We start from the raw sequence: 25637 nt of genomic DNA on the forward strand, positions 1-25637 counted from the left end.
GCTGCACATTATTGGCAATATTGAGCTGAAGCTTGACTTTGCAAATTTTAAAAAAAAAATAAAAATAAAAAATTTTCGCAAATCACACTCGCATTATCTGTCCAAAAAATAAATAAATAAAAAAAAAAATCGCAATGATATTTTCCCCCAAATCGCACAGCCCAACTGTACTGTGATAAAAGATAATCACAATGCTGAAAAAGCATTTTCCGAAACAACGTTTGGATTTGAAATCAAAATAATGGATAAATGTTGTGTTTGTGGTAAACAGCCGCGGATCAGGAGTGGACTGCAAACGCGTCCTGTGTGAAAACAAAATGAGTCCGTGCTGCTTCTGCACCGCATACACTTACTGTATACGCACTGCAGACGGAGTACGTGTGAACTTGGCGCAACAAATCTGGTTCAACATCTGAGGCAACGCCACAAAGAGCTCTATGACCAATGCATGGCAAAAAAAAATTCCTGGGCACGGGATTTTTTTTCTGCCATATGTCTATTCTAGAGATTTTTATTACTACCAAAAAAAAAAGAATTATTATAGGGCCCTATGAAATCCTTTTTATTTCCAAATTCAGTTTTCCATTTTAATTTTTCTATACTCCATTTTAATGGTTAAATTAAATTGTATGAATCAAAATGCCTGTCTAATTAATTGAGTTTTACAGTTTTATCTTTACCAAATTCTGTTTTCCATTATTTTCTGAATTCCATTTTAATGGTTCCATTAAGTTTTAATAATCGAAAGCATCTCCAATTAATTGATTTTATTTTTTTTAAGTCTTTTTTTTCAGAAATACTGCACATTTACATTTTTCCCCTGAATAAATTCTGGTAAACATTTCTAGCAAATACTCCTTTAAAAAGTGTTTTTTGATTATAATTGTATTATTAGTAGACTTGAACAAGTGGATATGTTGTCATTCTTACACTATAATACTGAACTCTGATTTCAGTGACAGGACTGTGAGATAGACACTTGCTTCTTGCACTCTGTTGCACTTTACTTTTAAAAAAAGGATTTGTCATAGTAATTTCATTTGGTTTAATAAAACAGTTTAATAAAATATTCTTAAGTAAAATTGTTGATTTTTTTGTGGGAAATTAATCGTTTAGATTAATAGATAAATTAGTCGATAGATTAATCGAAATAAAAACAGTCGTTAGAGGCAGCCCTAATATATAGTTTCACACAGAGCTCAGAAGGAAAACATCGTTCAGTCATTTTAAAAGTTGCATATATTAAAGCTCATCTACATGCGTGTGTCTCTTCACGTGATAAGTGTAAACGCAGCCTTAGCTGTTCCCCTAATCAAACACACCTGATTCAGCTCATCAGCAGAGGCTCCTGTCCAGCAACAGGTGGGTCAGATAAGGGTGTCTGGGTCCTCACGTTTAGTGCACAAACACTTGCTCAGCTCTTGAAACATGAAGTCACACCACGGTTGATGGAGGGCGAATTAACGGCAACTAATACACACACATATACATATATATATATATACACATATACATACATATATACATATATACATATACATATACATATATACATATACATATATACATATACACATATATATATGTATATTAAAGACGCATTGATGGCACTGGCGGTCAAACGGTCTGGAAAACAGATCCACTTGTGCACATAGCCTAGAACACAACGGGCTTATTTCCTCCAGTGAGCACTCAAACACACCAATGCTGCACCTCCAGAACTGCTGAGCAGAACATGCAGCTCATGAACACCACTGAATGCAACAGATATCACACACATTAACTCACGCAAGCATTCAGAGGAGAATTAAACCCAACACGTGAACTTAAGTGGTCTTCCAGTCTATGCAGAGATCATTTAAACTTGACATTAATACACACACACACTGACCTGCATAACAAAAAGCCACACCGACAAAACTCAGGTAACCAGAAGGTGATACTGAATGATTATTTGAGCAAACACACACAAAGGCAGACGGACGTTTACCAAATCTCAATCATGTGGACTGTGACCAACGCACACAAAAATAAAAAAGTAAAATAAATCGTCTAGTCTGCAAACTACTCGCGGCCTGCGAGGTCAGAGGTCACTGGCGAATCAGCGTAACAAGGGAAGACGCGCATTTCAGTGCAAACTCTAAACTCCAGTAAACGCCAACCAAACTCTACAGTAAGCAAGTAAAACTTACAAGAAAACACTGTCAGGTGAACAGAAGCATACTCACGTACACATAACGAACTGTAGACTAGTGTAGGTCGGAACACGGACAAACCGGATGGTTTTACGACGTTATTAGTTCGCAAACAGTTCTCTTCGCACAGAAACAGCGCTCACCCGGTAACCCGAAGTGTAGAGATATAATAATGGCACTGTAAACATTATGAACACTAAGTTACCTGCCGGAACATTAATTATTACATGTTCTTACAAAGTCTAACACGCGCTCACTCAACAGCAACACGAACACGGCATATCTGAGAACCGCTTAATACAGAAACGAGTGAAATAACGCGTCTTCTTACCTTAATTCGGTTTATAAATTAGCCCGTGTGCTGAAGCGCGCTCACGCGTTAAGAGGGGCGATGGCGGGAAACGGAGCCTCTAAGTAAACTGGCGCGTGATTGAGCCAATCACGGAGCTGCGTGGCGAGTCTGCCGCTCGCGCTCGAACAGTGAGAAGAGGCCGGTGGCACGCGAGGGAGCGGACCGCTGAGCAGCCGCAGGTGCTGCGGATCGAGCTGTGATGAGCGCGTGCTGCACACTGCGTGCTGCTGAGAGTAGCTACTGTGTGACTGCATACTACACCAGGCGGTCTCGCGCCGTTTCTCATGAGCATGCTTCTTCATTCACTTTTCTATCAGGGTAGGACATTAATGGGGCTTGGGGCAAAAATGCCCCCCAAATGAACAATAATGCCCCCCAAATTCAAGATAAGGAAACCAAAAAATGCCCTTGAAAAATTAAGCTAGATCTGTTACAGTTACGATTAAAGTGAAATGAATTAAAAACATGTCAGGACTGAGAGATTGCGGTAATTGCATTTAAAATAGATTTGCTCACGTTGCATCAGGTTTCTTTTTAGGCCTTGTTTGCAGCGTTTAAGTTTATAACCAATCACACAGATTTCTGTTGAGTTTATAAATGCAGTGACCAATCAGAGGCGCATGGAGTTAAAGGGGTCATATGATGCGATTTCAAGTTTTCCTTTCTCTTTGGAGTGTTACAAGCTGATTGTGCATAAAGAAGATCTGTAAAGTTGCAAAGACTAAAGTCTCAAATCCAAAGAGATATTCTTTATAAAAGTTAAGAGTCAACCTAAAGAACCTAAAACGGCTCGTTCTAACACGCCCCAACATATCTACCTCACGATGTGGGAAGATTTGCATAACGCCGCCCAAATGTTCACGCAAAGAAAGAAGGCGTAACTTTTATTCTCGCTGTAGTTTTGTTGCTGCAGCTGCCATGTCGTGAAGACGCTGTTTTGTTGTGAAAGCGAAACTACTTTGTTTGGCTTTCCAAAAATGGACACGACTAGAAATCAGTGGTTAAGTTGTATTTACAACACTGTTCCAGAACACTTCAGCCCAAATATTCAGATGTGTGCAGCACATTTTATGGAGGACTGTTTCCTGATCCTGGGAGAGTAGACTACAATGCCGGCTGTTCTGAATCACAGACTGTAAGTACGTTTTAAAGAAGTGCTTGCGGTTCGGTATCACTTACCTCAGATCAAGTCTCAAACCCCTTCTTTTCCAAGCTGTGTCTGTGTCTTTGCATATAGCCTAAATTCCTGTTATTTCTTTCCATGAGCTTTGCACATGTCAAGTACCTCTGGCAAAAGATTCTGCCAAAGTTTGACTCTGAGGGGATTGTGTCTACTTGCTTTTAGACACCAGAGGGCACATCTTTCGGCTTTCACCTCTCAATCTCATTCAGTCACAGCCACTTATTCACAGAATAGAAAATCTGTTATCTACTTTATATATATTAGCTGTATTACATTTCTGAGTGAAATAAGGTCTGATGTGGTTTAAAGCAACTTCGTAGTAGCTTTTCAACAAGAAAGAAGTGAACAATTTCCTATTTTTTTCCCAAAGGCGCTTTAATGTTACATGTGGAATTACTTTTTTTTTTGTTTGTTTGTTTGTTGTTTATTTTAAGTTTCAAGTATTTTTTGTTAATTATTTGAGACTCATACATCTCCAGTGATTGTTTTCAGCTGTTTTGTGTATAATTTACTAACACGTGTTCAACATCAGCCACACCATGCCTTATCAATCTGCAATATTTTCCACTTGAAGGCAGGAGATGAGTTGAAAAACTGATGAATATGATGATTTTCAGAGATATGCCAGGTAGTGCATATTATGTGTACCTTTTAATTGTCATAAAATTGCTTTTAACCCATAAACTTTTTTAAAAACAAATCCGTTTTTAATTATTTCTATAGGCTAGTGTACTAAACCAGACAAGAGATTTTGCCTATTCATGTCAATAGTCTACCACATACCACTGATTTCAGCAAATCATGAATGTCACAGTGTGCGAAACAATACTCTTCTGATTATCTACGTTTATTAAAACCAAAGGAAGAACTAGATCCTTGTGTAATTATAAATATAAACACTCTTATGTCAGGTTCACGTTAAGTGTAACGTGTAAATCATGAAGACTTGGATTTAAAAAAAAATCAATTCTAGATGACTAAAAGAAGCGTTTATGAATAGCTACTCAGCATAAATTTGCGAATCATTAAACATAGCTAATATTTATTACGAGATAACCCTTTTCTGGTAAATGTAATGCACAAAAGAGACCTATTTTGACACACTGTGAAAGGAACAAATGAAAACATGCGTGAAAAGAAGACCGTGGCGCACACAAGAGCCGCGTTTCTCCTTTGTTTACGTGCGTAACAATTACTTCCGCGAGGAAAACTAGATCCGGACACATGCGTTGATCGTTAAACGAAGAACAAAATCACGCAAACCTGCTCATTTACATTGAACATTTGACGAAAACACACAACAGATGTTAGCGATGGAGAGACAGACGGTGAAGCTAAGGGAACTCGAGAGCGATGCAGCGGAGGGATACCGGAGTGCACAGCGGCGCAGCTGCGCAGAGCCACTGGACGGAGAACGAGTGCTGTAGTGTTGACATATTTCATTAATGCTCAGAATTATCAAGCGTGTCGCCACTATGCCGGGAATGATGGACAAAGGGTCGGAATATCTGGGCAAAGGTCGCTCGAATGGGACGAAAAGCCCGTCGAACGCCTCGAACGGACATTTTTCGGACGAGAGCGGCAGCGACGACGAGCACGGTATAGCCTCGAACACCCCTGCGGAGGTTGTTTATGTACTTTACTGAAAAACAAATCGCTTAACAAACTCGAAACATCACACATTATTCTTGTTTTTTCAGATGTGGGCATGCGTGTGGGGTCTGATTATCAAGCAAATATTCCTGAGTTTGATCCAGGTAGGGAAAAGCACTGCATTCCGCCTCTTGAGAACCTGACTGACTGTGGTAGCCTCGGTACAGCTATCGCGCCGAACGATCTGCGTATAAATCAATATTTTAAACTTGTATGCAAGGATTTGGGGTGTCGAATGGACCATGTTGGTATTTTAAATCTGTTTTTAATGTTAGTGTATGATTACGTACTCATGAAAAGCTTTTTGTGAGAGGATGTTAGCTTTCTCTCTTAGCCACTCCTCAGCTAATATATCCAGTAACTTTGACATATGAGTCAGTTTAATCTTTATTTTAATCTTGTTAGTTCATAAATCAGCTATTTAAACGGGAAACGTTTAATAACGTGTAAAATTGTAAAATTTTCCTAAGGCGATAAAATAGCAGTTTTGTGTGCTATTCAGGACTGAAGTGAAAATGCCTTTAAATTACTATTTAACTTGTGAATTTTGTGAATAAGACACAAAATTGTGACCGGAATGCGAGTTAACCCTCCAATAACTGCAACACTAAACAATTTTAATTAATATTGGTAATACAAAAATTTGAACTCTTAACAAATTAACAGTGAAATCTTAAAAAGTCTAACATTACAAGTGTTTTTGGACACGTTTATTGCATACTTTTTCTGTTGCAATGTTGTAGGCTCCACAAAATACAGCGATAAAGACCACGGTGGCATGTTGGTTTGGTCTCCACATCACACAATACTTGACTCTAAATGTAAGTATTTGCAACTTTTTTTTGGGGGGGGGGGGCATTTCATTTTTCATTGTGACAACATGATGCATTATTGTGTACGTGTGTGTATTATGATTTTTTTTTTGTTTTCAGTGGATGAGTACATTGCGATTGCAAAAGAAAAGCATGGCTACAATGTTGAGCAGGTGAGTTAGGAGCACACAGTCCTCAAAGCTCTCTTTGTTGTCCATGTTCATTAATGTATGGCTGTCCTCTGTGCTCCACAGGCTCTCGGCATGCTCTTCTGGCATAAACACAACATCGAGAAGTCCCTTGCTGATCTGCCGAACTTCACCCCCTTCCCCGATGAGTGGACAGTGGAGGACAAGGTGTTGTTTGAACAAGCGTTCAGCTTTCATGGGAAGAGCTTCCATCGGATCCAGCAGATGGTGAGTCGTCACTGCTTGTATTACTGAGCTAACAGTGACATGTCTTCAAACTAAGAGGCTTTATCTCGTTATAAATGTGTCTAGGTCACATTTAATCCCAAAACCAGAAAGAGAAATGAGAAATAATACTTTATGGCAATGCATTTACCTACAATTTCGCATAACCATAATGCAGAATTATTATTATATATTTTATGTGTGTTAAATAATTTTCATTATGTTCTTGTTATTGTAATACAGTAACTGTATTAACAGTAAGTTACTTTAATGCGTTTACTTTTTAATTTATGCTAATTTAAATGAAAAGACAGTACAATAAATACTGCCATGATCCATAAAAACCTTACCACTAGAATAAAGTTTTTGCATCAAGATCGTGTGCTTAATTATTGTTATTGCAATGTGAGATTAAAGTGCACTTGCATACAATACTGGACAAAAGTTCAGAATAATTCATTTTAATTTTTTTAATTAACATTGCGTTTTTTAATGTTAATGTAAGAATTGTCTTATGCTCACCTAGGCTGAATTTATTTAATTAGAATTAACGTAAAAAAAATTTTTTATATATTACAATTAAAAAGACTTGTTGTCCTTTTCAATATATTTTAAAATGTAGCTTATTTATGAGATTCTGTGATGTAAAAATCATAATACTGTCAAATATATTTTTACAACTTAAAATAACTTAACTTATTAGTTACATTTATTTGTGTGATGCAAAGCTGAATTTTGAGCGTTTTTAACCTACGGTCACACTAGACAAAATGTAAAAACACAATCTATCCACTGCAGTTTTAAATGCATGTTTTAATTCCGCTGCGAGGGACGTGTTGATCTATTGGTCACACTGTTTCACACGTTATGAATTTGCAGGGCAGATTTCCCCGAGCTTAAACTTGTGAAATGTGAATCTTCCCTTGAACTTGCATTTCCGCTCTCCTGCATTCGCATGCGTATGAATGGAGGTCAAAGGAACGAAAAGTGTAGCGTGACTGCACCTTCACTCCAGTCTTCAGTGTCACATGATCCTGTAGAAATAGGGATGTAACGATTCACTCAACTCACGATTCGATTCACTTTTTTTTTACAAAATGAGATTTTTATATATATATATTTCAAATTGAACTATAACACTATAATAATATACTAATATAGCACTTGCATATTATTGCTCTTTTTATCTAGGTTTTGATTGCTTGTCCTCATTTGTAAGTTGCTTTGGACAAAAGCGTCTGCTAAATGACAAAACATAATGTAAATGTAAATAACAAAACTAAATTGAAATTTTAAAATAAGCCCCAAATCAAATAAATAAGTAACACAATAAAATAAATATTTTCATATAAACGAACTAAGGCTTTGTCTGTGCTCTTTCCATTTAAAATTAGAGGCAACCACTGCATTTTAATCATGATCCAAACAATACATATATGCAACATGAGCAGTTTTTAATCTAAATTAGATTGTATAATCTCGAAATTTGAAGCAAGAACAGAAAGGTTTGATCTCAGTTTTGTGAAACTATACATAAAAATATCTGCATGAAACCGAAACAGCAGACGAGCTGAATGAGACGCAGATTCACTCTCTGCCTGCAGGTGGCGCTTAAACCCTTTCCTGGTTTCCGCTGTAATCAAAGCAGCGCTGCACTTATGAACTTTAATATGCATTATACAGAGACAAGATGAAAAGAAAAAATACCATCTAAACTTTTCTAAAGACAGTAAGTTCCCCTCAGACATATATTCATATAAACTCCTACACCTAAATGAATGGCGATTTGTTTAGCATCTCAACCGATTTGAACCGTCACATATTTGAATCGATTTTTAACCGGCTCGCGGTTAATCGTTACATCCCTATGTAGAAATCACTCTAATATGCTGGTGTGCAAAAGATTTTTCTTTCAAATAAATGCTGTACTTTTGAACATTACTCTTTTGCAGTTTCTGCTTTCTATTCATTGAAGAATCCTAAAAAACTGCATCATGGTTTCCACAAAAGTATTAAGCTACAAAAGCTGTTTTACACAATAAGATATTACATTATACTGTGCAACACATTAACAACTGAGCACCAATAATAATTTATGACTGAGCAGTATATTAGAGTGATTTCTGAAGATCATGTGACACTGAAGACTGGCGCAATGATGCTGAAAATTCAGCGATGCATCACAGAAATAAATTACAGTTTTCAAATATTTAACTACAAAACAGTTATTTAAATTGTTATATTTAACAGTATTAACTTACAGTTTTTACTGTGTTTTTGAATAAATGTTTGCAGCCCTGATTCCTTTCAAAAGCGTTTTATTGCTAAAAAAAAATGGCCCTTTTTTTTTTATTTTTTTATTTTTTTTTTTACTAATGTTGTTTTATTTTGGTATAAATCTATTTTTGTGAGATGTACCCTGTTGGAGTCACTGATATTTCACAACCATCATTAATTACAATTTTATATTTTATACCCTACACTCTAATTCTTGAATTTGATAATTGATTGTAGTTGCCGGACAAATCCATATCCAGTCTTGTGAAGTACTACTATTCGTGGAAAAAAACGCGATCCCGGACGAGTCTGATGGACCGACAAGCACGAAAGCTGGCAAACCGGAGTAATCAAGATGAAAGGTCACTTATCCATTTGACCTTTGAGCTCATTTATGAGTTGATTCAAGTTTTTAGTGTTTCTGGTCTTTTTACTTTTGCTTTTGACATAATAGTGAGGAAGAGATGGAAGAAGCCAACCCCATTGAGGCCAACGACAGTGACTATGACCCTACAAAAGAGGCGAAGAAGGAGGTAATGTGATTTCGTAATAAATACAAATCTCAAATATTCAGAAGTGTGTTAAAGGAGACAAATGCCCCTTTTTACAATATGTAATATAAGTCTCTGGTGTCCCCAGAATGTGTCTGTGAAGTTTCAGCTCAAAATACTTCACAAATCATGTATTATATCATTTTGAAAATGCCTATTTTGAGTGGAAGCAGAAACATGCTGTTTTTCGGGCCGTGTCTTTAAATGCAAATGAGCTGCTGCTCCCCGCCCCCTTTTCCAGAATAGAGCTGCACCATTACAGCTCGGACCTGCTAAAAACATCTGTTTTGGTTCTGATTATCATCTTTATCGCGCTGAAATCATGCGTTTTAAACCATATGAGTTTAAACTTCTGATATACAGTTTTCTGAGCGCACACATCCGAAGCACACGTACAGAAAGCAGCTGTCACAGCATGTGAGTACTAAACTAAGCTCTCATTCACACAAGTTTATGTTAAAAATTCACACGAGTTACAAAAACAGTGGGTTATGTCTGTGAAGGTAAACAGCTGGGAAATAAATCGCATGTTTATTTTAGATCTGTGTGGCAGCAGCAATATACAGTAGCCTAAATAAATCAGTAAATGCACTGCTCTGTTGTCTCCTCTGAGGCTGGGACTGTAAACAGTGTTCTGTGCTCGTCTGTGCAGACAAACACAGAACAGTTAGCATGTTTTGCTCAAACTTTCGCCATGGCATTAGAGCTGGTGCACTGCTGTCGCTTGCGAAAACACAATGACGGCGCTGTGGGTGTATTACATTTATAGATTAAGGGGCGGTAATATTATAATGAGATCCCTTTGTCACGTCACCAAGGGAGCGAAATCAGACGCGCCCGTTTTCTCAGACGCTTGCAGAAAAAGGCTTCCCAAAACAAAGTTACTGGGTTAATCTTTTTCACGTTTCCTTGGTTGGTAGATGCACCGGGGACCCGATTATAGCACTTAAAACCTGGAAAAGTCAGATTTTCATGATATGTCACCTTTAAAGGTGTCTATTGATTCCTTTACATTTCATCTTTTTTCAGCGTCTCAATGCAGTGATTTGTTTTTCCCCTGACAGAGTCATGCAGAGCCTCAGATGCTGAGCTCCAAAATTGCACTGGGACGGAGAGAGCACCAGACACTGCAGCACCGTCACCACAGCCAGCGGTCCAAGTGCCGCCCTCCCAAAGGCATGTACCTCACACAGGAGGACGTGGTGGCCGTCTCCTGCAGTTCCAGCGCCGCAAGCTCTGTCCTGCGGCAGCTCGACATGGAGCTGGTGTCCCTGAAACGACAGGTACAGCCAGGAATCTCCAAGAGGTTAAAAAATACAAATCTTGGGGATAATAAATTATTCTTTTGGAATTAATTAATGTCAGTCTAAGCCTTTGAAGATAATTATTTAATGTTCTTAATTAGGGATGCTCATTTTAACTGGTTTACCGTTAATTGAATTGTCCGATTAATACAGTGTTAAATGGTTTAAAAAGTAATTTATTTTTTATTTTTCTTTCTTTTTTTTCTCAGTAATTTATCAAATATTTTAAAACGTTTGCTGCATGGTTAAAATACGCTACGTGTATAAAATAAAATTGTGTTTTTGAGAGAAGTCGTGTATAATAAAGCAGTAAGCCCCAAGAAGGTTTACAGCGAATTTATAACAGCTAAGGGGCGTTGTCCGTTGTTCTAAAACCCCCTTAGCTGTTATAAATTCACTGTAAACCACAGCTTCATGGGGCTTATTGCTTTTATAAAACGGTTATTCCATATACGTAGTAAGGTTTCACAAAATAAAACAGAGCAAATAAAGTGTAATGATATTAATAAAAATGGTATTCTTCCACCAAACAATGTAGTTCCTCAGAAACAGTTGTGGTTCCAACAAAGTGGTTGCCTTGACGTAAACAAAGGTGTATGTTTGTAGTGTAATTTACAACAGCTTCGAACGTGGCTCAGCCAATCAGAATCAAGGACAGAAATAGGCCTAATGCGGACGCAAAATTTTTATAAGCATTATAAACATAGCTAGGCTAGGCTATTTTTAGTTCCCTTCACTCCACAACAAATCCTTTCAATTTAATAGTATTCAGAAAAGAACAAGAATGGAAAATATAAGAAGCTAGACAAGCCAAAAATAATTCATTTAGGCTAAAGCCAAACTGAAACCAATGTTGGGTCTCTCATTCAACACCAATCCAAATGTTTCTGTATTCGTGGTGTATTTGAATGCCAAAATATTCTTTTTGTAAACCTGGTTTGGTACTTCACTCACGTTCAAACATCCATATAAATCAAATTGTATTTGGCATAACATCACGGCGGGACGGTGATAATGTTTAAAGGCACAGATTATTTAAATTGAGCAATGTGTTGTTTGGCTGACTGTATTTTATTATGATAATGAACAGGCTGCATTGTCAAGTAAGCAATGCTTAACTGTGTGAGGGCGCAATCACTTAAATTTTTTCCTTCTAACAATGGAAACAACTACTCCTAGCCATACAGATAATCAAAACTGTAAAAGGTTTGCTTTTATTTGTGTGCATTACCAATAAAAACTAATCTTTGTGCTTCTGTAAAATAAGGAAAAATAGGATGCCGCTTTCTGCCGTCTTGGTTTCCTTTCGTGTAGCACAAAAATAAACCGAAACTGTGCATACTAGCCTGCTTGTTGCACAGCTTTTTTTTTCTTTCATTTTGTATATTTATTAAGTAAAAATATATTGTGTAGGCCTATTTATTCATTATATATAGCCAAGGTTTTATTATCGCAGAAGCGCTGCATGTGGTGTGAGTAAGTGAATCCTCATGTTCTGTTGTTTGCTGAAATCCCTGAAAAACAAATTTTGGTATTTTTAACGGGTCACAGACACTTATCCTTTCTAATTTAATTCAATTCTGAATTAAAATAATCTTAACGGTTAGTAATCGGTTAACAAGCGCCAGTTGTCGGTTAGGAGAAATAACCGAAATGAGCATCCCTATTCTTAACGTTCTTTCTTCCTCACAAGTTTACCTGGTTTTCTAGGTTCAGAATGCCAAGCAGTTAAACAGCGGACTTAAACAGAAGATTGAAGATGGAATTGATGAACTCAGACTGCCTGAGGTGACTAATTTCTGCTTGCACTTGTTCTCATATGCACTTTAATCTGAATTGTTTGCATATCGTCATTTTGCTAAATGTCACGTTTTGTTCCAGTGCACCCAAAAAATTAATGCCCGCTGGACAACAGATGAGCAGCTTTTGGCAGTACAAGGTAAGTAAATGGTTAATGGCATCAGCTTCGTTCCTGTTATTATACCAAATTTCACTCACAACATCTTTTGCCTCATTTAACTAGGGGTACGAAAATATGGGAAGGACTTCCAGGCTATTGCTGATGTGATTGGGAATAAAACGGTGGGGCAGGTGAAGAATTTCTTTGTGAACTATCGGCGTCGCTTTAACTTGGACGAGGTGCTTCAGGAATGGGAGGCGGAGCAGGGAACGCACACTCCCAACGGAGACGGTGCCAGCTCTGGTGAGGATGGAAAGAACAGCAACATCTCCTCAGGAAAGAGCACAGATGAAGAAGAGGAAGAGGTAAGGGTTAAAACTGTGAAGCCTCTCATATGAAGTCCGTCTCTAGTTTAATTTTATACTGTGAAACAACGGCCGGGGCCAGTGCTGCCACCTTGTGGAACAACTGTGTAGTGCAAAACTATTTCAATGTGCGTGTGCGACCTTGCGTGTACAAAGTACTCGGGTTACAAAAATCGGGTGGTGTGTGTGCAGTACATGCATACTTTTCTGATGACGAAATTCGCATCACGTGCACTGTACGCATTCGCTAGTGTAACAACTGAAGTCAACTTTGGGCTAGTGTTGTCAAATACCAGTTGATAATGAAATTTTAAAAAAGTCATACATTGATACAAATATCAGTTGTCACTCTAGATCTCCCAATAATGCCTTAGTAAGATCATACTTAATGATTAGTTTTATGATCGAAGCTGTGTCGTTTTTATTGTGGGGGACAAAACACTTAATGCAATGCAATACAATGACGATGAGACATGACGATGAGACAACAAATGGATGTTTCTCAAAAGCCTGTTGTATCATATTTAATGCATTTCAACATGATTTCTCTGGAAAAATTTATGGATGATCAAGTAAACCTAAGTGGCTTCAGTCCAGCGAGTTCATCTTGAATAGTATTAATGTAAAAGCTTTTCTTTTGTGCTTAATGTGAAATGTTTAATGAAGACACGTGTACAATATCCTAAGTGTGGACGTTTATGCAATTATACTAACTATTTTGTAAAAAAGTATAAGGTCTTTTAGTACATTGTAAAAATATGGTATTTCCCTTAAAAACTATCAGTCAAGTCACCTTTATTTATATAGCGCTTTTAACAATACAGATTGTGTCAAAGCACTTTACAGTATCAAATAGGAAAATAGTGTATCAGTAATGCAAAATGATAATAGTAATAACTCAATTTTCAGTTAAAGGCAGTTCATCATTGATTCAGTGATGCCATCGTCCATCTCAGTTCAGATTAAATAGTATCTGTGCAATCAAGTCAGCGATATCGCTGGGAATTAAGTGTCCCCACCCAGCAAGCCAGAGGCACCAAAACTCCATCGGTGACAGAATGGAGAAAAAAAAACTTCCGTCGGATTTCTGAATCTCTTCCCTTCCACTTTTAAACACCTAGCTTTGCCTCTCATAAAGTAGTAAAACATGAAACCAGTGTTAAGTTGTCTTCACCTTTCTTTCTTAATCAGGGTCAGGTGACCCCAGCCTCGGGTCCGTCTCCTGTAGCCACATCAGCGTCTCTAACAGCAGCCAGCAGCTCCAGCTCTCTCAACCAGCCTCCACCTCTTCTGCGCCCATCTCTTCCTGCCACTCCAGCGCTACACCGCCAGCCTCCGCCTCTGCAGCAGCAAGCTCGCTTCCTTCAGCCCCGTCCTGCCCTGAACCAGCCACCGCCGCTCATCCGGCCCTCCAACCCCCTCCCTCCGCGCCTCAACCCCCGCCCCACAGCGCCTGCTCCCTGCATGGCTTCAGCCGCGCCGGGCCAGCAGCCGCCCTCTCTGGTGGGCATCCAGTCCGAGACGCCCTCCTCCTCTCTACACTGATGTGTTTCATATTTGTGACATTGCTGATGAAGGTAATTAGTTAGCAGTTCTCGTTGTGAATACTAGGAAAAGAATGATCGTTTTAAACTGTGTATATATTAGTTACGTAACTTTCTATTTATTTGAACTGATTTTTTATTTTATTTTTGATTTTGTAATTATGTTGTAGCATTGTACTTTTAAAGCGATTGATTGTTCACCCAGAAATGAAAATCACCCCATGATTTACTCACCCTCAAGCCATCCCAGGTGTATATGACTGTCTTCTTTCAGATGAGTACAATCGGAGTTATATTTAAAGAATGTCCTGGCTCTTCCAGGATTTATAATGGCAGTGAATGGCTGTTGAGATTTTGAAGCCCTATAAAGTGCGTTCATCCATCATAAAAAGAGCTTCACGCAGCTCCGTCAGGTTAGTAAAGGTCTTCTGAAGCGAACCGATGCATTTGTGTAAGAAAAACAAAAACCAAGTTTTGTTTACAGCAAAGGAAAACCCAGTCTCCTCTTGGTTTATCTCGAAATCCTCTTGACATTTTTCTTTACAAAACCTCGTTTTGTGCTTGTAATTCATGACTGGTGTTTTGTTTTGCTCTCTCTTCTGCACTTCTGCGTTCGTCACTTCTCTCTCATGAACGTGCGTACGACAGTTAAGGTTACGGTTTATAAAGTTCTAAATATTTTTTTTTCTTACACAAATCCATCGATTCGCTTCAGAAGACCTTTATTAACCTGATGTGTGAAGCTCTTTTTATGATGGATGGATGCACTTTATTGGGCTTCAAAATCTCGACACCCATTCACTACCATTATAAAACTTGGAAGAAGCAGGACATTTTTTTATATAACTCTTATTGTATTCGTCTAAAAAAGGCAGCCATATACACCTAGGATGCCCTGAGGGTGATTAAATCACCGGGTAATTTTCATTCTCGGGTGAATTATCGTTTCAGGTCTTTAAAATATTGTGTTCTATCTCAGCACTTTTTCTTGTTGTTCCTTAGTATCTATGATGTAACGGCAGACCTCTTTAAAAGGGTTTTGCTTGTTATTTTGTTGTTCATTTGTGTCTGTGGTTGATTACTGTGTTGTGTCGTTTTATGTGTTTCATATTTTAATATTTGGTGCTACAGACTGACAGAAAATCACCTGTCCAAATTCTCTTGCCATCAAAGTGCTCTTAACAAGAAAATATAATCTCATACTTAATTGCTAATGAAAATCATAGAAAATTCCTACTGTCATATCCTTTGGGGGGGTCATGGATACCAAAAACAACTTCAGTCCCTTTTGAGTATAAAACACTTATTTTCAACCTCATCTGTTAATTAGAATTTAATCGGGTTTGTTTATAAACCTGTTTGACTTGCAGAAAAGTGTAAACCCTTTCCAACCAGACATTAAGCTGTTGACCTGAGCTGTTTCATTAGGTGTGCTGTTTAATCAGAATATGCATGTAGCGTTACCCTTCTTCAGTTAATCAGATCATGCTTACATGCACCTCGTTTTCCAATTTAGGTCTATATTCTGGTTAAACCTTTATTCTGAAAGATGTTTACATAATCCACAGCTCTGAATATTACTGTATACATGAAATGAGCATTATCGGAATAAACTAATGTACATTCTTTCCCCTTTATTCTCTTCTGGAAATAATGGTGAATGCCTTGCCCTTTGTTTTAGTAATTAAAGCAACTAATTTTTCATTGATCTTATTAATATAAATTTACGTTCTTGAGTAATATCACTAGATGACATTTCTTTTTTGTAGAACATTAATTTAATTAAAGTAGTTTTGCTCCAAATTTTTATTTATTTATTTTCATGAATAGATTGACTTCTCACAGCTGTATAATCCAGAATTACTTTTGTTTGGGTGTGCAGATATTCAGTTGCAGTGTTTTTAAGGACTTTGCAAGACCTACACTGTCTCATTCGTATCTTTAGAAACTGAGATGTTAATCTGGTTATGGTAGTCTGCTCGACAATTACATAACCAGAATATGACCGATCATATATTTGATTAATGCTGGAATATTCCTGTGCATGCAGACAGTCACTGTGTAAACACGTTTCACTTGTGTACAAACTTAACCATGATTTATCTCGTTTTCTTGGTAGTTCCTTTGAAGTCTTAACTAGATTTTTATGTATGTGTAATAATTTTAATGCTTATTTCAGCAGAAAAAGTGCTGTTTCTACTGTATGCAGATTGGCTGCGTATTGAAAAGTGCTTAATGTCTCAAACAATACACAACAATTTTTGACGATATTAAGTTATTTTTTATGTAAACTACTTGCATTTTTTTAAAGAAGGGTTGTAGGCAGCTCAGAGTGTGGTGGCATTATATGTAAAATAATAAAGTCTCTTCTCTAAATTTGTGCCTAAAGCATGTTCATATGTGAAGTGTCATATGGAAACATTAAAACACGTTTGAACACAAGACTCTAATTTCATTTTCATTTCATTTAGCATTTCTACACACTGGAGTGTTTGTTCCTATTTTAGTTGCAAGATGCATTCAAGTCTATCTCAGTTATTTATGGAATATTTAATGTAGTTTCTCTTACTCGTTTACAGAAACTTCCTGCAGTGCACTTTCCGTTCAAGAAAGTACTAAACCTACTGTAGCCAAGGCTTCCTTTATGAATATTCATTAGCTCGTTGCGTTGTAACTGTTCTGTGACGGTCCCTCGTTAATATTCATGAGCCAAGGCCGTCGCCGTAGTAGGATTGGTCATTCCGAGACGCGTCGCTGTCAAATATATATATATCAGGATTGACTCGCATCCACTGAACTTCACATTACTCAAAATGAGCTATTAACACCATCAGCCCCCAGGTAAGTAAACCCGTGCATTTTGAAATAAATACTGCGATTTATATAGCTAATAGTGTAAAGCGAAAGTAAATGTTTTCAATGTGGACTAGATGGTTAAGTGAGCCGCTGGCTGTGTTTATAAAGGGGTGTAATAGTAAGCTGCTTGAGTCGAGTTTAGATTCACAGTGCCATGTTGTTGCACTGGGGATTCCCCATATGCTTGCAATCTCTCTCTCTCACACAGGAACAGCCCGCAGTGTGCTTTAAAAACTGCATCAGTAACAAAAGTAGATTAATGCGTCGATTCTGTTACTATAATTTGGTCATAATCGTTTTTTAACTATGCGGTGATAAATTGAAGTCTCCTTTATTCTCACTTTATTCTATTTTGCTGTGTATATGGGTAGGGAAGATGTTAAAAATGTGATATTTACTCGCATTTCTACACCTTGTATGGCTTTGTAGTTTTACAAAACTGAAAGTCAAATTGAACTGTATCTGTCAGCCTTGTAACCCCTCATAACTATGTTCCAAGTTAACTTACAGGTTATTGAAATGAATTCATTTTAGATCGCATAGAGCATTTATTAACTGAACATAAGATTTATTTGATCTAAAAGTAAAAGGAAGTCTTCCTATAAAAAAAATAGGTTTACCTGACTTTTGGAAATATGCCCGTGTCAAGCTCAGATGCTTCAACCTTTTAATTATTTTTATAATTGTATTGCTTGCATAATGGTTACTTGCTTAATTGCTTACAAGAAAATGAACAGGATGGAAATAAAAATATTTTTCTACTGCTTTTTTTTCTACTTTTTTGTTTGTAATTTTATCAGACAGGGTGGAATGGTTGATAATTCCAAAACCACAAAAAAGGATACAAAAAAATGTATGATTATAAAAATCATCAAAAATGACTGCTGTAGGAGTTCAATAGGAAAAGGAACTGGCTTTAGTTCATGTGATGTTATAAAAGACTAACAGGATGGAGCTTCATTTTGAGAACAAGGAAGGAGACACTAAATTGATTACCAATTAAAACAATTTTCCTGAGAAAACATGTTTGGTTTGAAACATTTTGAATAAGGAAACAATGAAGAAACTTTATGAAAGCTGCCATCCAAACTATTCAAAATTCACTCCATCTTAATTTAATTTAAACTTTTAAATCGACAATTATTATAATATAATATTAATTTAATATTATATTAGATATTACTATACACCAGGGGTGCCCAACCCTGCTCCTGGCGATCGACTGTCCTGCAAAGTTTAGCTCCAACTCTAATCAAACACACCTGCCTTTAATTTTTAAGTGATCCTGAAGACCTTAATTAGTTGCTTCAGGTGTGTTTGATTAGGGTTGGAGCTGAACTTTGCAGGATAGTCGATCGCCAGGAGCATATTTGACCCAACATTGGGTTGAAACAACCCAGCATTTTTTAGAGTGTAAGCATAATTTTTGAATAAAACTGAAAACGTGTGTGTTTGTGTATTTTGTTAACTTTCTGATACCCAGTTATTTGTATTATAACTTAATACAATATTTGAAATTGGGAATGCAAGTAAATATGTGACCCAGGACCACAAAACCAGTCAAGAGAAGCTGAATAGATAAGCTTTCCATTGATGTGTGGTTTGTTAGGATAGGACAATATTTGGCTGAGATGCAACTATTTGAAAATCTGGAATCTGAGGGTGCAAAAAAAATCAAGATATTGAGAAAATCATCTTTAAAGTTGTCCAAATGAAGTTCTAAGCAATGCATATTACTAATCAAAAATTAAGTTTTGATATATTTACAGTAGGAAATGTACAAAATATCTTCATGGAGCATGATCTTTACTTAATATCCTAATGATTTTTGGCATAAAAGAAAAACCATACAATGTACTGTTGGCTATTGCTACTTATGACTGCTTTTGTGCTCCAGGGTCACATATGTTGAACTTGGAGCACAGCACAACAAGACTTATATAAATGTAAATCTAAAAAATAGCCCGTTATTGCTTCTTTGTAGTATTTGTTCCAGGTGTTATTAGAGGATTTGGATAAGTAGATCAACTTCAGTGATGCTAAAAACAAAAGAGGAGCATGAAACAGAATTGCATTTGTCAATGCAGTTTACATATCTGTCGCTGTGTCACTGTGATTTCAGCAGGTTTCCATGGCCGCAGAGGAGAACGAGTGCATGTCCCGGCAGGACTCTGAGCTCATGAAGTCATGGGAGCTGGAAGCCATTCTGACCAATCGCACGCTGCGCTTCGTGTTGCGCTTAGAGCAGCAGTTCGTTTGCCCGTCCTGCGGCGGGATCGTCCTGAACCCTCACCAGACGGGCTGCGGGCACATCTTCTGCGCTCGATGCGTAAGGGCTTACCTGTAAGAAAAACTCATTTGCCGAAGTTGTTGCATATCAGCAAAGATAAACAGTGCACAACATGCATCTAAAATGATTTGACATTGTGTAAACCTTCCTCTTTTCAGTGAAAATGGGGGAAGTTCGAAATGTCCCTTAGACAACATTCCTATAAAACCAGAAGAGGTGAGAATATTATAATAGGTCTTTAAAATATTGTGAGAAAAATATATTTCATAAATGCATTATATTTCACTGAATAGCAATTCCAATGCTTGCAGATTTTTCAAGACAACTGCTGTAAACGGGAACTGCTAAACTTGGAGATCTACTGCACCAACGCCCCAGACTGCACACAGAGGGTTACCCTATGCGACCTTCAGGTAAAAGCCAAAACGTGACCTAATATGCTGGAAATTGCGTGTCTGTGTCCATCATCCGGAGCTGAGAGTAACAATACAATACCTCTCTTTCTCAGGATCATCTAAAAGCATGCCAGTATGAGCGAATTGGTTGTTCAAATGTAGGGTGCAATGACACTGTGTTACGTAAAAACCTACTGGACCATCAGAGGAACGTCTGCTCCTTCCGACTGGAGTCCTGCTATCACTGCAGACAGTCGTTCCCCGCGTCTCAGCTGCTGGTCAGAACGCTTCCCTCTCTCAATACTGCATGCAGTCATCTGAGGTGTGCTTGTTTCTAATCTTGCCTCTGAACTATGACAGGTCCATCAGAAGAATTCATGCCTGGACATGGAAATCCCGTGTCCCAACAAGTGTCTTCAGATGATCAAAAGACACAAGGTGTGGCACAGTCAGATACTTTACTCTGCTTTTAGAATGCTGTATTCTAATGAATATGCATCTAGTGCACATTGTCCTGCCTTGCAGCAAATGGCTCTCTCTAGATTAATATGGAGCACCTAAGGAGACACGAAGATGGAAGAATTATGAGACGGGAAATTCAAAATACTCCACAGATCATTTATTATATCATTTTGAAAATGCCTATTTTGAGTGGAAGCAGAAACACGCTGTTTTTCGGGCCATGTCTTTAAATGCAAATGAGCTGCTGCTCCCCGCCCCCTTTTCCAGAATAGAGCTGCGCCTTTACAGCTCGGACCTGCTAAAAACATCTATTTTGGTTCTGATTATCATGTTTATCGCGCTGAAATCATGTGTTTTAAACAATATTAGTTTAAACTTCTGATATACGGTTTTCTGAGCGCACACATCCGAAGCACACGCACAGAAAGCAGCTGTCACAGCATGTGAGTACTAAACTAAGTTCTCATTCACACATAAGTTTGTTAAAAACACACGAGTTACAAAAACAATGGGTTATGTCTGTGAAGGTAAACAGCTGGGAAATAAATCGCATGTTTATTTTAGATCTGTGTGGCAGCAGCAATATTCAGTAAATAAATCAGTAAATGCACTGCTCTGTTGTCTCCTCTGAGGCTGGGACTGTAAACAGTGTTCTGTGCTCGTCTGTGCAGCCAAACACAGAACAGTTAGCATGTTTTGCTCAAACTTTCGCCATGGCATTAGAGCTGGCGCACTGCTGTCGCTTGCTAAAACACAATGACGGCGCTGTGGGTGTATTACATTTACAGATTAAGGGGCAGTAATATTATAATGAGATCCCTTTGTCACGTCACCAAGGGAGCGAAATCAGCCGCGTTCGTTTTGTCAGACGCTTGCAGAAAAAGGCTTCCCAAAAGAAAGTTACTGGGTTAATCTTTTTCACGTTTCCTTGGTTGGTAGATGCACCGGGGACCCGATTATAGCACTTAAAACCTGGAAAAGTCAGATTTTCATGATGTGTCACCTTTAATGCTTTCACATTTACTCAGAATCAGTGTTGTGTTCCGATAAGAAACGTTGCATTCTTTTGCAAAACATTTATGCTCCCTCGCGGAAGTATTGTGTTTGGTTTCCTTAAGATACAGTACTTTGCATTCCCCACTGAAACGTTGTGTTCACTTGCACATGCAAAATATAGTTTTTCCATTACAAAACTTTTGCGAGCAAACACAAAATTTCTCAGGGAAACGCAAAAGTTTTCAGAGAGAACACAGGAGGCATTTAAATGGATTTTTCTTCTTTCAAGTAAACAAAGTTTTTTGGGAAACACTAGTTTTGCGAGAGAATGCAAAGTTTTGCAGGCGAGCACAGAAGAATTGAATTATAATTTTAGTTTCACCCATTTTAAAGCTATGGGAGCCCTTAAGTGGTCTTTGAAAAATTGTGTTTTAAAGTGTTTTTTTTAAATAGTTTCAAAAACTATTGCATTCCTCCAAACAATGTTGCATTTTGCTTGCAGAAGCACTAAAATACAATTTTTCCTCCCACCTCATATTCATATTATCTCCATCACTTTCAAAGTTTGGAAACAACGCAAATGATTTGTGAGCTAATGAAATGTTCAGGTAAACGTTTTGCGAGCATTAAAATGTAATTTTCCCTCCCATCTCATATTTTTCCATCAACATTCCCGCTTAGGGGCTCCATGAATAGTCAGGTATTTTAATTTGCTTGTCGATCCTCGTTACAGCTGCAAGCTCATGCTGACGAGTGTCTCGAAGTGGAGACTGACTGCATCTATAAAAACTACGGCTGCACTTTCAGAGTAAGGGAACATTATAATCTAACACTAAAGCAAGTGAAAGTGTCTTTTTATTAATGCTGTCCTGTTCAATGTGAATGCAGTTCAATAAATGTTGCCGTTTGTCTGGAGCTGTGACACGTTTTCAGATCTTGGCCTTTGAACTCTGTCTTTCTTCCAGGGTAAAAGAGGGAAAGTGCGAGTTCATGAAAACACAGAGTTCAGTTCCCATGTTCGGCTTGTTCTGGAAAGCAACACCAAACTTGAGAAACAGGTATGGAACAAGCTGTGTAAATGTCAGTGTAAAATCATGGTTCATAAAACAATGTTATAATAAGTACATCCCATTAAGTGCTACGCTTACTATTGCTTAAATACAAATGTTGTAACATACAAATGGTTCTGATTGTAGGTGGAGCAGCTGCAGCAGGATATGTTAGTCCAGCAGGGGGCGCTGAAGGACAAAAGTCTCGTGGTCAGTAATCTGGACCGGGACATCACCCTGTGTGACAGCACTCTTACTACCTTACAGGTAAAGAAACCCTGTGTTAAATACAAACAAAAAAACAACGTCTTCTCAAATTCTCATAATCCTTCACAATACCAAGTTCAAGGAACAGTCGACTTGTTTCTGAACCTATAGCAGCAACAATTTTCACTCTAATGTAAATTATTTTTGTTATTCAGAGAATCCTCACCATTCATTAGGTTGACTTGAGAAAGCCAACCTACTGATCAGCTACTTAAGCTTTTTATTATTATTCTTCTTAGACTAAATTTCTGAACTCTACTCCTCCTAGAGCTTTCAAGCTAGAACCACCAAACCCAGCCCAGCTCTTCAGACTGATCTGACTTAGTGTGCCTTATCTTTTCAGACTGATCCGACTTATGGTTTTCAAAAAAAAAAGAAAAAAATCATAAAAATCCCATAGACTTACATTGACGGAATGTTCAAATGAGCCAAGACTATTCAAACCCCAACTTTCAAAATTCAAATGTACCTTCATTAGGTTGACTTGAGAAAGCCAACCTACTGATCAGCTACTTAAGCTTTTTATTCTTCTTCTTCTTAGACTAAATTTCTGAACTCTACTCCTCCTAGAGCTTTCAAGCTAGAACCACCAAACCCAGCCCAGCTCTTCAGACTGATCTGACTTAGTGTGCCTTATCTTTTCAGACTGATCCGACTTATGGTTTTCAAAAAAAAGAAAAAAAATCATAAAAATCCCATAGACTTACATTGACGGAATGTTCAAATGAGCCAAGACTATTCAAACCCCAACTTTCAAAATTCAAATGTAAACAAACTGAAGCCCATTAGACTCAATCACGCTTCCCTTCTATGTACTATTTCTAATCCATTCAAACTCATTCAAGCTATCTATCTATCTATCTATCTATCTATCTTATCTATCCTAGCGACAAGTTAATCATGCTAGAAACATGCTAGCAACATGCTATTAACATGCTAATCAGGCTAGAAACATGCTAACAGCATGCTAGCAACATGTTAGTCACTTGCTAGTCAAGCTAATAACATGCTAGTAACATGCTAATCATGCCAGCAATATGCTAGTAACTGGCTAATTCAAAATTCAAATGTAAACAAACTGAAGCCCATTAGACTCAATCAAGCTTCCCTTCTATGTACTATTTCTAATCAATTCAAACTCATTCAAGCTATCTGTCTATCTTATCTATCCTAGCGACAAGTTAATCATGCTAGAAACATGCTAGCAACATGCTATTAACATGCTAATCAGGCTAGAAACATGCTAACAGCATGCTAGCAACATGTTAGTCACTTGCTAGTCAAGCTAATAACATGCTAGTAACATGCTAATCATGCCAGCAATATGCTAGTAACTGGCTAATCATGTTAAAAACATGCTAATCATGCTAGAAACATGTTATCAACATCTATCTAATCTACCTAAATGTTCAAACTTCAGGCTTTTTTTTTACAACTGCTTTAAACTTTCAGGCTAGGCTTTCTCAAGCCAACCTAAAGTTTGTCTTGATTAACTTTTTTATCTAGTTGTATAATAATGTGTTATTGCAATTATTTATGTGGTCATTATAGAATCATAGCGTATAAAAACTGGAATACTGCATAAAACATTTGCGAATAAAGCGCTATTTTCATCTCATGTGTTCAAGAGACCAAAAAAACGTCACTTCCTGGGAAACTGGTACAAAATATCAATAATAAAATGTAAGTTGCTGCAACCAGGGAAGTCACCGTAGCTCTTTTTCCTACATAATATATTACTTGCGAAACACAATAACAAACAATGTTGCATTTGGATGCCTGATATTTGTGAATGCAATCGTGTGAGACCGTTCTTCAAGGAATCATTTTGATGACAGACTTTGGCTCAAGCAATGATTAAAACAACATTTAAGATGGTGTGCACAGAGATTGGTCCACTAGTTAGTCCGGTTATCCAATCAAATGATCTGTCCAGGCAGTGCCACATGTGCATTGAGGAATTCCATCGTAGATTGTGTGATGTCTTCTTATTGGGTGAAAAAAAATTATCTGCCTCAATTGAGTGCATATTTATGCATTTTTATTTATCTATTTGCCAAATACATGGATATGCAGAGTTCTTGTTATACAACAGTTTGTATGTACATCAGAGTTGGCTGTATGCTGTATGCTCTGTGTATGTGTGGCAGAGGTCTGTGGAGGAGCAGCGAGTGCGGATCTGCAGCGTTCAGCATGAACTGAGGGATCTGCGGGGCGTTCTGGGCTCTGAACTGAGCGAAGAGCTCCCGAGCCTTCGGGCATCGCTGGACTCCCTCAGACAGCAGGTGGCCGTCACAGAAAGCCTCAGGGAACACCTGGGTAAGTCAAGTCTGATGCAAAGAAAACATATTTCCTAATATATGAATGATCAACATAAAATGACATAACGGTATATTAGAAACTATACAGAATAATATATTGTGTAAATATATTACAATATATTGAATAATACATACGGAATTGCCGCTGTCATATATTGAAAAATATGTGACAATATATTTACTTATAAAATCACAATATTTCTGTCATGACAACTCTCGGAGGGATTGGCATGGTAATGTACATGACAATGTTAATGTATTTGGTCTTGGTGGAATAGATCTGCTACGTTGCTCCTGCGGCAGAGTAAGTACCGAGACATGCTACTGCCAATACATCCGCACATGCTGCTGTGAGCATGTAAGAAATATTGCTGCTGCACATATAACATACATGAATAACCCCCATATAGCATACATGAATCACCCCGTAGCAGATCTATACAGGGGGAGGT

The 25637-nt window shown here is 37.7% G+C and overlaps 3 protein-coding genes across 4 annotated transcripts in view; 2 read left to right on the plus strand and 1 right to left on the minus strand.

Moving 5' to 3' along the window:
• Positions 1 to 2485, minus strand: part of elavl2 (ELAV like neuron-specific RNA binding protein 2) — a 29754-nt gene extending 27269 nt beyond the window's left edge. The window contains exon 1 of the mRNA XM_016276561.1: positions 2233 to 2485. The gene's annotated coding sequence lies outside the window, so the exon portion shown is untranslated. The remainder of the gene's footprint in view (positions 1 to 2232) is intronic.
• Positions 2486 to 4305: 1820 nt separating this feature from the next.
• On the plus strand, positions 4306 to 14795 carry rcor3 (REST corepressor 3). 2 transcript variants are annotated; one of them, XM_016276532.1, is made up of 12 exons: positions 5096 to 5329; positions 5431 to 5487; positions 6127 to 6204; positions 6316 to 6368; positions 6450 to 6611; positions 9123 to 9247; positions 9340 to 9418; positions 10501 to 10719; positions 12451 to 12528; positions 12622 to 12679; positions 12764 to 13005; positions 14197 to 14795. In XM_016276532.1, exons 1-12 carry the CDS (start codon positions 5176 to 5178, stop codon positions 14548 to 14550), a joined length of 1659 nt encoding a protein of 552 aa, XP_016132018.1. In that variant the 5' UTR covers positions 5096 to 5175; the 3' UTR covers positions 14551 to 14795. The 2 variants fall into 2 exon arrangements, with proteins under 2 accessions (XP_016132020.1, XP_016132018.1); XM_016276534.1 differs by lacking the exons at positions 5096 to 5329; positions 5431 to 5487 and adding an exon at positions 4306 to 4358.
• Positions 14796 to 17356: 2561 nt separating this feature from the next.
• The window catches only part of LOC107588441 (TNF receptor-associated factor 5-like), a 15149-nt gene continuing 6868 nt past the window's right edge, over positions 17357 to 25637 (plus strand). Inside the window, exons 1-10 of the mRNA XM_016276535.1 lie at positions 17357 to 17390; positions 19528 to 19748; positions 19854 to 19911; positions 20007 to 20108; positions 20204 to 20368; positions 20451 to 20528; positions 22282 to 22356; positions 22514 to 22606; positions 22745 to 22864; positions 25015 to 25183. Of these exons, the coding sequence (XP_016132021.1) occupies positions 19537 to 19748; positions 19854 to 19911; positions 20007 to 20108; positions 20204 to 20368; positions 20451 to 20528; positions 22282 to 22356; positions 22514 to 22606; positions 22745 to 22864; positions 25015 to 25183 (1072 nt within the window). The 5' untranslated portion in view covers positions 17357 to 17390; positions 19528 to 19536. The remainder of the gene's footprint in view (positions 17391 to 19527; positions 19749 to 19853; positions 19912 to 20006; positions 20109 to 20203; positions 20369 to 20450; positions 20529 to 22281; positions 22357 to 22513; positions 22607 to 22744; positions 22865 to 25014; positions 25184 to 25637) is intronic.

This window comes from Sinocyclocheilus grahami, unplaced genomic scaffold, assembly GCF_001515645.1.
Source record: "Sinocyclocheilus grahami isolate Dianchi unplaced genomic scaffold, SAMN03320097.WGS_v1.1 scaffold103.1, whole genome shotgun sequence".
NCBI lineage: Eukaryota > Metazoa > Chordata > Actinopteri > Cypriniformes > Cyprinidae > Sinocyclocheilus > Sinocyclocheilus grahami.